At 40.9% G+C, this 15,461-nt stretch overlaps 1 protein-coding gene across 1 annotated transcript in view; it reads left to right on the top strand.

The window, feature by feature from the left end:
* The first annotated feature begins 1,605 nt into the window (after positions 1-1,605).
* The window catches only part of LOC115177966 (integrin alpha-X-like), a 38,809-nt gene continuing 24,953 nt past the window's right edge, over positions 1,606-15,461 (top strand). Inside the window, 8 exon segments of the mRNA XM_029738968.1 lie at positions 1,606-1,756; positions 8,174-8,288; positions 11,596-11,693; positions 11,919-11,986; positions 12,350-12,464; positions 12,676-12,806; positions 13,736-13,878; positions 14,005-14,158. Coding sequence (XP_029594828.1) covers positions 1,708-1,756; positions 8,174-8,288; positions 11,596-11,693; positions 11,919-11,986; positions 12,350-12,464; positions 12,676-12,806; positions 13,736-13,878; positions 14,005-14,158 — 873 coding nt within the window. The 5' untranslated portion in view covers positions 1,606-1,707.

Here is a 15,461-nt window from a genome sequence, read left to right as displayed (position 1 = left end):
CGTATGAAGTGGACCAAGGCGCAGCGGGTTGAGTGCTCATCTTAACTTTTATTAGAACACATACGAAACAAAACAAGAAAACGAACGGATGACAAACAGTCTTGCAGGCTACACACAGCTATGCAAAAACAACTTCCCACAATGGACGTGAAAACAGGGCTACCTAAGTATGACTCCCAATCAGCAACAACGATGTTCCTGATTGAGAGCCATACCAGGCCAACACAAAGAAATACACAACATAGACAGATCATAGAAATACAAAATATAGAACATAACCAAAAACCCCTGGAATACTCTAAACAAACACTCCTCTACATAAATACATATCCCAACAAACCCTGAACCACATAAAACAAACACCCCCCTGCCACATCCTGACCAAACTACAATAACAAATAACCCCTTTACTGGTCAGGACGTGACACCATTATTATTTTCTAAATTCTTCAAGCTCTGTCAAATTGGCTGTTGGTCATTGCTAGACAACCGTTCTCGGATCTTTAAGTCAAAACAGTAACTCAGCCACTCAGGTACATTCACTGTCTTCTTGGTAAGCAACTCCAGTGTAGATTTGGCCTTGTGTTTTAGGTTATTGTCTTGCTGAAAGGTGAATTCATCTCCCAGTGTCTGGTGGAAAGCAGACTGAACCAGGTTTTCCTCTAGGAGTTTGTCTGTACTTTTTATCCTGAAAAACTCGCCAGACCTTAATGATTATAAACATACCCATAACATGATGCAGCCACCACTATGCTTGAAAATATGGAGAGTGGTACTCAGTAATGTGTTGTATTGGATTTGCCCCAAACATAGCACTTTGTATTCAGGACAAAAAGTTCATTGATTTGCCACATCTTTTGCAGTATTACTTTAGTGCCGTGTTGCTATAAGGATGCATGTTTTGGAACCACAGCCATTAAACTCTGTAACTGTTTTAAAGTCGTGCTGAAATCCCTGAGCGATTTCTTTCTCCTTCGGCAACTGAGTTAGGAGTTAGGAATGACGCTTGTATCTTTGTAGAGACTGGGTGTATTGATACACCATCCAAAGTGTAAGTAATAACTTCACCGTGCTCAAAGGGTTATTTATTTAGTCGAATACCTATTGACTCAAGACATTTCAGCTTTTCATTTTTAATTACATTTCACATAAACTTTATATGTTCGAATTCATAATGAAATATGCTTCCCAAAAATAACATGGACGCTGTCGAAGAATGTTTATTTTGATTGGTGATGTTCTGCATTTATCAGAGTGCCATAAGGTAGCCTAATTTCAGATGGATCCATTTAACAGGATTATTAAGGAAATTGTTATTCTAGCAAAGCATGCACATGTTTTAATCAAACTGTTATCTTAATCTGAATATCCACAATAATCAAATTATTGTGTGCATGTAACCGTACTCATTATGGGGTAATGTATGCATGCCAGTAAAAAAAAGAAAATACTCTATTTAATACATTTTAAATTCAACAAAATGTGGAAAAAGTCAAGGGGTGTGAATACTTTCTGAAGGCAATGTACATCCACATTCTCACCCAAATGATAGTGAACTACCACAGCTACTTTTGGGGGTGGAGACACCTCATATAAGAAGAGGCACACAGGAAACAAAGTGCAGGAAGACGAGTAAGTTTCATTTGCAAAGGTTGAGTGTTGCAATATTTTCCTCACTGCATGCTAGTGAACAAAGTGAAATAGAAGATGTCCAGGCAGGGACCCCTCTGCCTACTCACCTGCATGGCAGCCATGGGTAAGCGCTGACTATCAGGATTTCACTCAGCTTAATATTCAATTACATATTAAAGTGGTTGGACAAAACATCAGCTGAACTCGTAAAAAAAGTAAATGACTTACATATTTTAAATTACAGTTTATTTTTTGGGGAGCTGAGTATGAAATACTGAAGAACCGTTCACACCATTGTAACCAATAAGTATAGTTGAAGTAGAGGAGGATATGTTTTCAAATGGATGCTTAACTTGCACGGGGATCATTTATGTCAAATGTCTCTAATATCGCCATTAGCGTAGGCTAATGGGGATCCCAATAAAATCTAATGCTCTAAATTTAATTTACAGAACTAGTTATATCTTTATTTGTGGTTTTACGTCAATAACAGTAACCCACTTCCACCAAAAACGTTTTGGGTTTTGAGGCAATAGTTGGTTGGAACCATTGGTCACTTCATCTTTTAAACCTAGATAACACTTTATAACTCATTCATGTTTTTGAGACAGTGAATGATGAGTATTAACTATTGGACACATTTTTCGTAGTGAAAAAGTCATGAAGAAGTTATTTACAATGTTGAAGATGCGTTACCTTTTTGAGGGCAGTTCTGGCTGAACACACCAAGCACACCCATTTTAACTAAATGTTTTTGAAATGATGATTTCTCAAAATACGTTTGTGCACATATTACAGACTGAACCTTACACCAGCACTGGAGCCAGAATAGGATCAGCTGTGGGTCATTTCTATCTTCAGAGAATGACACTCTGATGCTCTATTGGCAGTCAGGCTACCTCTGGCGAGCACATGGAGGGCTGTGCGGCCCCCCAAAGAAATGCCACCCCACACCATGACTGACCCACCACCAAACCGGTCATGCTGGAGCATGTTGCAGGCAGCAGAACGTTCTCCACGGCGTCTCCAGACTCTGTCACGTCTGTCACATGTGCTCAGTGTGAACCTGCTTCATCTGTGAAGAGCACAGGGCGCCAGTGGCGAATTTGCCAATCTTGGTGTTTTCTGGCAAATGCCAAACGTCCTGCACGGTGTTGGGCTGTAAGCACAACCCCCACCTGTGGACGTCGGGCCCTCATACCACCCTCATGGAGTCTGTTTCTGACCGTTTGAGCAGACACATGCACATTTGTGGCCTGCTGGAGGTCATTTTGCAGAGCTCTGGCAGTGCTCCCCCTGCTCCTCCTTGCACAAAGGCGGAGGTAGCGGTCCTGCTGCTGGGTTGTTGCCCTCCTACGGCCTCCTCCACGTCTCCTGATGTACTGGCCTGTCTCCTGGTAGCGCCCCCATGCTCTGGACACTACGCTGACAGACACAGCAAACCTTCTTGCTACAGCTCGCATTGATGTGCCATCCTGGATGAGCTGCACTACCTGAGCCACTTGTGTGGGTTGTAGACTCCGTCTCATGCTACCACTAGAGTGAAAGCACCGCCAGCATTCAAAAGTGACCAAAACATCAAAACGTCTGTGGTCACCACCTGCCGAACCACTCCTTTATTGGGGGTGTCTTGCTAATTGCCTATAATTTCCACCTGTTGTCTATTCCATTTGCACAACAGCATGTGAAATTTATTGTCAATCAGTGTTGCTTCCTAAGTGGACAGTTTGATTTCACAGAAGTGTGATTGACTTGGAGTTACATTGTGTTGTTTAAGTGTTCCCTTTATTTTTTTGAGCAGTGTATAATATATGCAACAAATCTTCCACCCAACATGGTTCTGTGGCAATGCACCACATAACCAATAAGCAAAGCATTAACAATGAAGGTTCCAACACACACTGGACCAGAGCCATTTATTTGGGCTGGACTAACCAATTATGGGACCCAGGGCAAGAATGTATTTAACCAACTGTTAGCCTAAATGTAATTCAGAACACAGTGCCATGTTGTAACGATTTGGGAGAAGCCCAGGTAAAATGGAGACACGTATAGGCTAACCTGTGTTGTCCAGGCGATGTGCCAGCCCATTGTTTAGCTGTTTTGTGTGTCTCCGCGGTAGGAGTGGCAATATCAGGACAATGGCCAGAGGCCAAGCGCTCGGCCAAATTGATAACACGACAGTCTAATCACAATGCTCAACAACAGAAATGAATGAATTTACTTTAGGAAACTTTCTGAATGGACAACGAGAGAATAAGCAATCTCACACGCACATCCGTCAAAAGGACCCACCATTTAAAGCCACCAGCGCATTTTAAACACACAACAGCAAATCACATTTCTCCTTTCCTAAAAACGTTGGCTAATAAAAACCAAGGCCTTGGATAATGCTAAAACAATGTAGCCTACCAAATGAATTGACAAGGAAAGTTTGAAGGGGGAGAGAGAGAGCTATGCCTATTATTAGAGCACATATATTGATGCAAGGGACATGTTTGGACCAGAAAAACCTTCTCCATACCGGGGATTATATGGCTCTAGGCAGAAGCTTTGTTTGGCGTTTCTGATTTATTCTACAATTCATTGTGTACTGACAGTAAATCAACTTTGGATTTGATTATTGTATCAAACCTAGAGAACGTCTGACAGTCAGGAGTCTTAAATATTGGTTTTAGTGATCAAATGGTAACCTACTGTACCCGTCAGAAATCCAAAATTCTACTTGAACCAAGTAATAACTACATGAACGTACGGTCTATGAAACAATACTCCAAGGAATGTTTTGTAGAAGTACTTGGAATTTTGGATTGGTCTCATGTACCAAACTGTGATGATGTTGATCAAGCTTGTTTCTGTCTGCACTCGACTCTCTGGCTCCGATGAAACAAAGTAGAATCAAACAGTGGTCAAGGAAATGGATCACTTCCGCGATCTTAGACCTCATAAGGAAAAGGGATCGCTACCTGGCCAAATTCAGAAGGACAAATCTACGACAAGATTATGATGGTTATTTTAACTGTAGAATCCAGGAATGATACAAAATGGATGAGGCCAAATCCCAACATTACATAGATGCTGTTAATGACAATTTACTGTACATCAGCCTCGTAAACTGTGGAACATTTTAAAGGACATTGGCTCAAAAACTCCCCATAAAGTAAAATCCTGTAGGATTGGCCTGGATATTGATGATGTTTTATGCATTAACCAGGCAAAGGTTGCAAATTATTTAAAACATTTTTTTTACCGCTATAGCTTAATCTCTAGTTAAGAAGTTACCGAGCTGCTCTGGACACTATGGCCCGTCTTTCAATAAGAACCTTTACCATAGCAAAGGTATCACAAATTATTTGTTTGAGCTGTGCATGGTAACAGAGGACAGCAACTGGGCTGAAAACCTTCCTGCAAGATTCATAAAGGATTGTGCTTGTATCACTGCTAAAATGATAACGCATATTGTAAACCTTTCTATTAGTAGTAGTACATTTCCCAATGATCTCGAAACAGCCCGGGTTGTTCTGCTCTACAAGAAGAGCAGTAAAACAAATGTAGCAAACTACAGGCCTGTGTCGATCCTCAGAACCTTATCCAAAGTTGTTGAGAGATTAGTTTTTAATTAACTTGAGGGATACCTTCTCAAGAACTTATTTTTGAACTCCAATCTGGCTTTACAACGGCTCATTCCACTGATACTTGCCTTATCCACCTTTTTGACCACATTAAGCAGGAAAGTGAGAAAGGGAACTATACAGATATGGTCATGTTAGACTTGCAGAAAGTGTTTGACACTGTAGACCATGATATTCTCCTGATGAATGCATGGGTCTATATGATGTAGCAGTCAATTGGTTTAGGTCTTATCTGACCAACAGAACACAAGTATGTAATGTTGGTGATGTTCTGTCAGAGACCAAAGAAATATCCTGTGGAGTACCACAGGGATCTATTTTAGGGCCTCTCTTATTTCTTATATAAGTCAATGATATGCCAGATACAGTAAAGTGCAAGCTCCTGCTTTATGCTGATGACTCAGCCATACTTGTATTAGGGAAGGATACAGTTTACATAGAGGAGACCTTGAGTAAGGAATTGCATTTTGTTAGAGATTGGTTGACTGACAACAAATTGTTGCTACATTTGGGAAAAACGTAATCGATTTTGGCTGTTGGCTGTTCCTGTCCTGCACAATTCACACATATCCGCTGGCATCATCTCTTCCCTGTTGGCTGGGCTCCCTGCCTGTGCCATCAAACCCCTACAACTCATCCAGAACGCCGCAGCCCGTCTGGTGTTCAACCTTCCCAAGTTCTCTCACGTCACCCCGCTCCTCCGCTCTCTCCACTGGCTTCCAGTTGAAGCTCGCATCCGCTACAAGACCATGGTGCTTGCCTACGGAGCTGTGAGGGGAACGGCACCTCCGTACCTTCAGGCTCTGATCAGGCCCTACACCCAAACAAGGGCACTGCGTTCATCCACCTCTGGCCTGCTCGCCTCCCTACCTCTGAGGAAGCACAGTTCCCGCTCAGCCCAGTCAAAACTGTTCGCCGCTCTGGCACCCCAATGGTGGAACAATCTCCCTCACGATGCCAGGACAGCGGAGTCAATCACCACCTTCCGGAGACACCTGAAACCCCACCTCTTTAAGGAATACCTGGGATAGGATAAAGTAATCCTTCTAACCCCCCCCCCCCTTTAAAGGATTTAGATGCACTATTGTAAAGTGTTTGTTCTACTGGATATTATAGGTGAATGCACCAATTTGTAAGTCGCTCTGGATAAGAGCGTCTGCTAAATGACTTAAATGTAAATGTAAAATTTTGTATGGAACAAAACACAGATTGCTTAGGGCTGACAAGATAAAGGTAAACTGTGCAGGCATGGATCTAAATCCAACTTATATTGGTGTGTCTCTAGATCAATCCCTTTCTTGAGACTTGATTGCTGCCAAAATTCTTTCTAAAATGGTGAACAAATTGAAATGTTTATATCGTAACACTAGATATTTTAACATCAAAGTTAAGAAACTGCTTGTCTCCATCTTGATTGTGTCATTTTGATTATGCCTGCTCTGCTTGGTATAGTGGGCTATCAAAAAAAGCTGAAAAAGAGAATGCAGGTCATGCAAAATAATGTTATCAGGTATATGCTGAATGTTCCCCCGAGGACCCACATAGGGTTACAGGAGTTCCGGGGGTGGGCTTGTTGCCTTTGGAGTCCAGAGCAGACAAACTTTAACTTAATCATATGTTTGACATCTTAAATGATTGTGCCCCAGGTTATATGAAAAACCACGTTAATATGGTCTATAACCAACACAGTTACAATACCAGAGCTAGTGTTGTCTTGTAAAATCCCAAGAGTAAACAGTACTGCGAAGAGTACGCTTTTCTATGGAGGCATTTATCTATGTAATAGCTTCCCCTTGGAGATCAAGCAAAGAAAAAGCAGAAATATCTTTAAAAAGCAGGCAAAGGTTTTCATTTGGACAAGGTTGCCTAAGTAAGAGAAACCACTCCACTGCCTCTTGTGCCCCCTACTGCTGGTCAGGTGCATTTATTTGAATGATAGGTACGATGTGCAATGAATAGATTGTTTTTAAATGTCAAATGAATATGGTTCATTTTTACGTTAGGGAAAAGTGCAGTGAATAGTGCCACTTTTTAGGTTGTCAATATAAATGAATGTATTTATGGTCATTTGTAATTTTGTCTTGCCTTTTAATCATTATATGTGTTATTGTTTTTACCAACGAGGACCACTTTGGAAACAAGCATTTTAATGAATACTTTCAAGTGATATCCTCTGGGTTCACATTATACATTTTGTTCTACATGTATGTTACCCAAAATAAATTCAATGAAATATGTGATAGTAGGCCTATATTATGAAGGCCTGTATGATGATATCTAAATCTGTCTCTAGTGGATATTATTTGCCTCTGTCTTGCATAGCACAGGTCAGGTGGTATGGCAGCATAAGCCTAAGAATTATAGATTAATATATGAATTACCCTCATTTCTAATTTACACATCTCTCAATCTTCATTGTTCCTGTCCTGCACAATTCACACATATCCGCTGGCATCATCTCTTCCCTCTCCTCTCTCTATTCCTAATAACTCTTGTATGAGTTGGCTAGCTCAATGCGAGCCCCAGGAATAGCAATATAGTTTGGTCACTTATTTTGAGCAAGTTTTTTAAACTAAAATTCGAGGGGATAAGGGGGGACTTTACAGGGTGGTGAAAGTGCAAGATGATGAGCTTGATGATAATTTCCAATAAATATCGAAGGTCTTATTCTGGTGACACGATCATCAATGCTTGGCTGCCATTTGACAAATAAAAATAATCTAGCTTTTCTATGTGCACTACCTCATTACGCACACAGTTTAATCCTCAACAAGTCAATTCGATCTCTGGTGAGAAAGAGTGCATATTGTTTTTATGGAGATTTTTGAATATTCGCATGAAAATCTGTCACCAATTGGATGGACACCTAGCTAATCATCTGACTGTGCTTCTCTACCCTTCTTTGCCAGCTGTCTCTTCAATGGCTTTCAACATCGATGAAGCAAACACAAGAATCTACAAAGGGGAGGAACAGGATTTCTTTGGATACAAAGTCCTGCAATTCATATCTGGCAAGGAGAAAGGGCAAGTGTTACTGTTATCATATTAGTGAACAATGTCAAGCATTATGTTACAAACTTCTGCAACAGTATTGCACACTTGAGGAAACAAAAATGATCAGAAAAATGTCTGCAAACATGCACTATATACAGTACCAGTCAAAAGTTTGGACACACCTACTCATTCAAGGGTTTTCTTTATTTTGACTATTTCCTACATTGTAGAATAATAGTGAAGGCATCAAAACTATGAAATAACACACATGGAATCATGTAGTAACCAAAAAAGTGTTAAACAAATCAAAATATATTTTAGATTTTAGATTCCTCAAAGTAGCCACCCTTTGCCTTGATGACTGCTTTGCACACTCTTGGCATTCCCTCAACCAACTTAATGTGGAATGGTTTTCCAACAGTCTTGAAGGAGTTCCCACATAGGCTCAGCACTTGTTTGCTGATTTTCCTTCACTCTGCGGTCCAACTCATGCCAAACCATCTCAATTGGGTTGAGGTCGGGTGATTGTGGAGGCCAGGTCATCTGATGTAGCACTCCGTCACTCTCCTTCTTGGTCAAATAGCCCTTACACATCCTGGAGGTGTGTTTTGGGTCATGATCCTGTTGGAAAACAAATGATAGTCCCACTAAGCGCAAACCAAATGGGATGGCGTATTGCTGCAGAATGCTGTGGTAGCCATGCTAGTTAAGTGTGCCTTGAATTCTAAATAAATCACAAACAGTGTCACCAGCAAAGCACCCCCTACACCATCACACCTCCTCCTGCATGCTTCCTGTGGGAACCACACATGCGGAGATCATCCATTCACCTACTCTGCGTCTCACAAAGACACGGCGGTTGGAACCAAAAATATCAAATTTGGACTCATCAGACCAAAAGACAGATTTCCAACAGTCTAGTGTCAATTGCTCGTGTTTCTTGGCCCAAGCAAGTCTCTTTTTCTTATTGGTGTCCTTTAGTAGTGGTTTCTTTTCGACAATGAAGGCCTGAGTCACGCAGTCTCCTCTGAACAGTAGATGCTGAGATGTGTCTGTTACTTGACCTCTGTGAAGTATTTATTTGGGCTGCAGTCTGAGGTGCAGTTAACTCTAATGAACTTATCCTCTGCAGCAGAGGTAACTCTGGGTCTTCCTTTCCTGTGGCGGTCCTCATAAGAGCCAGTTTCATCATAGCGCTTGATGGGTTTTGCGACTGCACTTGAAGAAACTTTCAAAGTTCTTGAAATGTTCCGGATTGACTGACCTTCATGTCTTAAAGGAATGATGGACTGTCGTTTCTCTTTGCTTATTTGAGCTGTTCTTGACATAATATGGACTTGGTCTTTTACCAAATAGGGCTATTTGCTGTATACCACCCCTACCTTGTCACAACACAAATGATTGGCTTAAACACATTAAGGAAAGAAATTCCACAAATTAACTTTTAACAAGGCACACCTGTTAATTGAAATGCATTCCAGGTGACTACCTCATGAAGCTGGTTGAGAGAATGCCAAGAGTGTGCAAAGCTGTCATTAAGGCAAATGGTGGCTACTTTGAAGAATCTCAAATATAAAATATGTTTTCATTTGTTTAACACTTTTTGTTTACTACATGATTCCAAATGTGTTATTTCATAGTTTTCATATATTCACTATTATTCTACAATATAGAAAATAGTAAAAATAAAGAAAACCCCTTGAATGACTAGGTGTGTCCAAACTTTTGACTGGTACTGTATGTCCGTAGCAATGTATTTAGAAAATATATGTCTCTGTATGTCTATATTCTTCAGTGCACATTTACTTACGTTTCTTAAATTATGTGAGCTGCATCAAATGCCCATGACTATTACACAGTGAAACTACCTAATGTGCATCAGTGTATTAGTTATGCATATGTTGATGGAATGGAAATTCTGAACTGTGCTTCTTCAAATCACACCTCTGATAACATCCTGCCTATGCTTTCTTTCATCCTTCATCATGCAGTTGTCATTGTAACCTTAGTAACCAAAATGAAACGGATGTACAAAAGTAATTTACTACATTGTCACAAATGTTTTGCAACCACTCTTAATCTAAAGTTTGTCATACACTCAGTGGCCTGTTTATTAGGTACACCACCCTGTTCACGAAAATGGATCGCTCCTATAGACAGTGAGTCTTGTGGCCTTGGCTTGCTATATAAAGCAGGCAGACAGACATCGAGGCATTCAGTTACTGTTTAGTTGAATGTTAGAAAGGACTAAAAGAGTGACCTAAGCGACTTTGAGCGTGGCATGATCGTCGGTGCCAGGGGTGCTAGATCCAGTATCTCAGAAATGTTTTCCCCCTGGGCTTTTCACAGTGTCTAGGGTTTACTGAGAATGGTGCTACAAACAAAAAACATCTAGTCGGCGGCAGTCCTGTGGGCGAAAAAAGCTTGTTAATGAGAGAGGTTGAAGGAGAATGGCAAGAATCGTGCAAGCTAACAGGCGGGCGGGCCACAGACAGACAAATAATGGCGCAGAACGGCATCTCAGAACTCGTCAATCCTTGTCATGGATGGGCTACTGCAGCAGACGACCACACCAGGTTACACTCCTATCAGCTAAAAAGAAGAAGAAGCGACTCCAGTGGGCACATGAAGCAACAGGAACCGTGATTCATCGGACCAGGCAATGTTTTTCCACTCTTCAATTGTCCAGTGTTGGTGATCATGCTGATGGCAGAATCAGGATTTGGCGTAAGCAGCATAAGTCCATGACTGGTATAAAGTCCACCTGCCTGGTATAAATGGTACAGGCTGGTGGAGGTGGTGTACTGGTGTGGGGAATGTTTTCCTGGCACACGTCAGGTCCCATGGTACCAATTGAGTAACAAACATTTCTGACACCTTAGAATCCATGCCCCGAACAATTCAGGCTGTTCTGGAGGTAAAGAGGTCTGACCCGGCACTAGATGGGTGTACCTAATAAACTGAGTATATATACAAGTAGTGACACAGGCTCATCTAAATCGACCAATCCATACTGTTATTTCTCACCCACAGGGTAATGGTCAGTGTATACTGTTATTTCTCCTCCACAGGGTAATGGTCAGTGTATACTGTTATTTCTCACCCACAGGGTAATGGTCAGTGTATACTGTTATTTCTCACCCACAGGGTAATGGTCAGTGTATACTGTTATTTCTCCTCCACTGGGTAATGGTCAGTGTATACTGTTATTTCTCCTCCACAGGGTAATGGTCAGTGTATACTGTTATTTCTCCTCCACAGGGTAATGGTCAGTGTATACTGTTATTTCTCCTCCACAGGGTAATGGTCAGTGTATACTGTTATTTCGCACCCACAGGGTAATGGTCAGTGCGCCATATCAGAAGAATGGATCTGGTGGAATCTGTAGATGTGCTCAAGACCGAACAAACTGTACAGACTGTTACACTCCTCAAGGTAGAGATGGATGTTGATGATGCACTATACTGTACTTACTGGACTGCAATTTAGAAAGGTGGCTACCTTAACAAAATTAATAATTGTAAGTATTATTAGAACATGTAACACCTATCACGGTAACCATGGCTAATCGAGTAATAAAATATTGTTGAAAAGTCAACAAGATCTTGAAAATGAGAAACACTAGTTGATTCTGCAAGTCTGCCTTTTCCCTTCCAACAGAAACTGACACAATCAAGTACATTGGACTGTCTATGGCTGGACAACCTACTTCTCCTCCAACGTTCACTGTAAGATAACCACCAAATATTTAATTTGATCATGTTCTTGTTTTCAAATACTCCATGTGAGTGTACTGTGCATATGTAATATGTTTGCCAGCATTTACATAGGCAGCCCAATTCAGAATTTTTCTTCACTAATTGGTCTTTTGACCAATCAAATCAGCTCCACCAATTAGTGGAAAAAAGATCAGAATTGGGCTGCCTGTGTAAACCTAAATGACTTGTTTCACTTGAGTTATAAAACAATAGCTAAGCAATCTAAATATGGTCATGCCAAATTCCTGTAACTCTCTCTTTTGAAGACATCTGAGGTCCACCAGACAATCCATTATTTTATCACATTTACAATGACGTATTCTCCTCATTCAGGCCTGCAGCCCTGGCCTGGCACACGAGTGTGATGGGAACTCCTATCTGAACAGTATCTGTTATCAGTTCAACAGCCAGCTCCACATCACCTCGAACTTCACACCTGCCTTCCAAGGTATAACAGTGAAACTTGAACATATCTGTAGATAACATAACCTAAGAATTTTTGGTATATATTGACTGTTTATTCATGTCATGCTAAATTACATTAGGATTAGGTCACAAAATATTAATTGTGAATGATAAGATCTGGATTCCTGAATATGTGAAGAATGTTGTGAGTGTTATACATCATATATATTTATGTAATTCACTTTCTCTTACAGAATGTACTAAGAAAATAGTGGACCTCGTTTTCCTCTTTGACGGATCAGGAAGCATGACAGTGGATGAATTTGATAAGAACAAAGGTTTCATAAACAATATCATGACAACCCTAAAAAACTCCTCAATTAAGGTATTCTTCCCCTTTAAAGTTCATAACTTAAATCATGCTCGTGAGGTTGCTGAACATACATCTGTTTATCTACACTCTTAGAAGTAAAGGTGCCTAGAAGAACCTTTTGAGTTGCCACCCCGGCGGAACCTTTCCAGTTCAAACAGGTTCCTTGAGGAACCTCTTCTTAAAAGGGTCTTGGAGGAACCCCTGTGTAAAGGTTCAAACCATAACCTTTTTCTGATGGGAGGAGTTACATTTTGAACCTTTAATAATATATTGTAGTGGTGGCAGCCTATCAGATTGGAGCCGTGGCTTTCAGATAGGCACTTTTTGGACACCCGTTAGCGTAAATGTCATTCCTGTTCATCATGTTAAGTTTGTACACTGCTTTAAAAAATCTTGAATATTTATGCATATTATTTATTCTAATATAATATGAATAATAATACAATTTCTGTTTACATATAGTAATACAGTGGTAACTATTCTAACTTTGGGATTTGCGGAGGCTCTTGTGGAACTGTAAGCCTCTGTAAGCCTTATTGAAGCTGCAAATTTGTCGGTGTTCAATCTTAACATGTGATTACAATACAACAGATCAGATGAACAGGAATGACAATTACTTTAAAGGGTGACCCAAAAAATATCTACGTTATTACCAAACCCCTACTACGCCGCACCTCCATTCCAGGGTTCATCCAGGAGCCCAATGCTACATTGAACCATTAAAGGTTACTCCAAGAATCCCTCAACTAACCGAAGCTGCAAATATGAACCATTGACTAGCAATGGTTCCTTGAGGAACTCCAGGGGTTCCTTGAGGATCTTCAGGGTTCCTCGAGTCACCACTAATTCTAAGAGTATATGTGCTATACACCCACGCTGCTGCATGGAAAGTATGGTATGAAATCAATATTAGTTCTCTTTTTTTCTTTTTTAAATCACAGTTCGCAGCGGTTCAGTTCTCAACAAACACCAGAACAGTTTTCAACTTTCATGACTACCAAGAGGGGAGAGCCTTGACGAAACTTTCGAGAGAAGTGCACATGGCTGATCTAACCAACACACATAAGGCAATAGACTTTGTCTTGTAGGTCACAGTTGATCATTATTAATCAGTTTTACTTTCAAAGTTCTGACCGAATACTCCGAATCTGATCAAAGGGAATTGTGGTGAAAGAAAGATAGCTTGATCTGTTGTTTGTGTCTATTTCAGGAACAACATTTTTGAAAACCAAGCTGCCGGCGCCACCGCAGATGCAACTAAAGTGCTGGTCGTAATAACAGATGGAAATCCCAGTGATAGTGATAAAAGGTTAAGCTCTATCAAAAGAAGTGATGAGAAAAACATCATCCGCTTCATCATCGGGGTAAGTCCTTAAAAGGGGATCCTGCATAACCCCAACACAACACCACACAATTGTATGACTTACAGTGCATTCGGAAAATATTCAGACCCCTTGACTTTTCCACATTTTGTTACATCACAGCCTCATTCTAAAATGTATTAAATTGTTTTTTTCCCTCATCAATCTACACACAATACCCCATAATGACAAAGCAAAAACAGATTTTACTTTTTTTGTTGCAAAATAAACATGAAATAACACATTTACATAAGTATTTAGACCCTTTACTCAGTACTTTGTTGAAGCACCTTTGGCAGCGATTACAGCCTTGAGTCTTCTTGGGTATGACGCTACAAGCTCGGCACACCTGTGTTCTTCCATTCTTCTCTGCAGATCCTTTCAAGCTCTGCCAGTTTGGATGGGAAGCGTCGCTGTACAGCTATTTTCAGGTCTCTCCAGAGATGTTCGATCGGGTTCAAGTCTGGGCTCTGGCTGGACCACTCAAGGACATTCAGAGACTTGTCCCGAAGCCACTCCTGAATTGTCTTGGCTGTGTGCTTAGGTTCATTGTCCTGTTGGAAGGTGAACCTTCACCCCAGACTGAGGTCCTGAGCACTCTGAAGCAGGTTTTCATCAAGGATCTTTCTGTACTTTGCTCCGTTCATCTTTCCCTCGATCCTGACTAGTCTTCCAGTCCCTGCAGCTGAAAAAAATCCCCACAGCATGATGTTGCCACCACCATGCTTCACCGTAGGGATGGTGCCAGGTTTCCTGCAGACATGACACTTGGCATTCAGACCAAAGAGGTCAATCTTGGACCAAGGCCCTTCTCACCTGATTGTTCAGTTTGGCCAGGAGGCTAGCTTTAGGAATAGTCTTGGTGGTTCCAAACTTCTTCCATTTAAGAATGATAGAGGACACTGTGTTCTTGGAGGATCTTCAATGCTGCAGCAATTTTTTGGTACCCATCCCCAGATCTGTGCCTCGACACAATTCTGTCTTGGAGCTCTACGAACAATTCCTTCAACCTCATGGCTTGGTTTGTTGTTAAAGGAATTTTATATCTTTGATGATAATAATCAATAATCAATTCGCCTTGACTAATGCCCAAGGTTTGTAAGACAATGGGTTAAAATAATTAGGCAAGGACTCAGCTTTCTGCAAAAGGTATCTGTAGCTTTATTCATGAGAACGTTCTGAGGTCAGGATAACAAAACAGTCATTATATAGTTCTTGCTTTCTTACGCACATGCATTTACACACAAACTGTTGGTGACCTGCATCCCCATAGACTTCTCACACTGTTTAGCGCTATCCCGAGCTC

Source organism: Salmo trutta, chromosome 38 (genome assembly GCF_901001165.1).
Source record: "Salmo trutta chromosome 38, fSalTru1.1, whole genome shotgun sequence".
Lineage (NCBI taxonomy): Eukaryota > Metazoa > Chordata > Actinopteri > Salmoniformes > Salmonidae > Salmo > Salmo trutta.
This window is presented reverse-complemented; position numbering and strand designations above follow the sequence as displayed.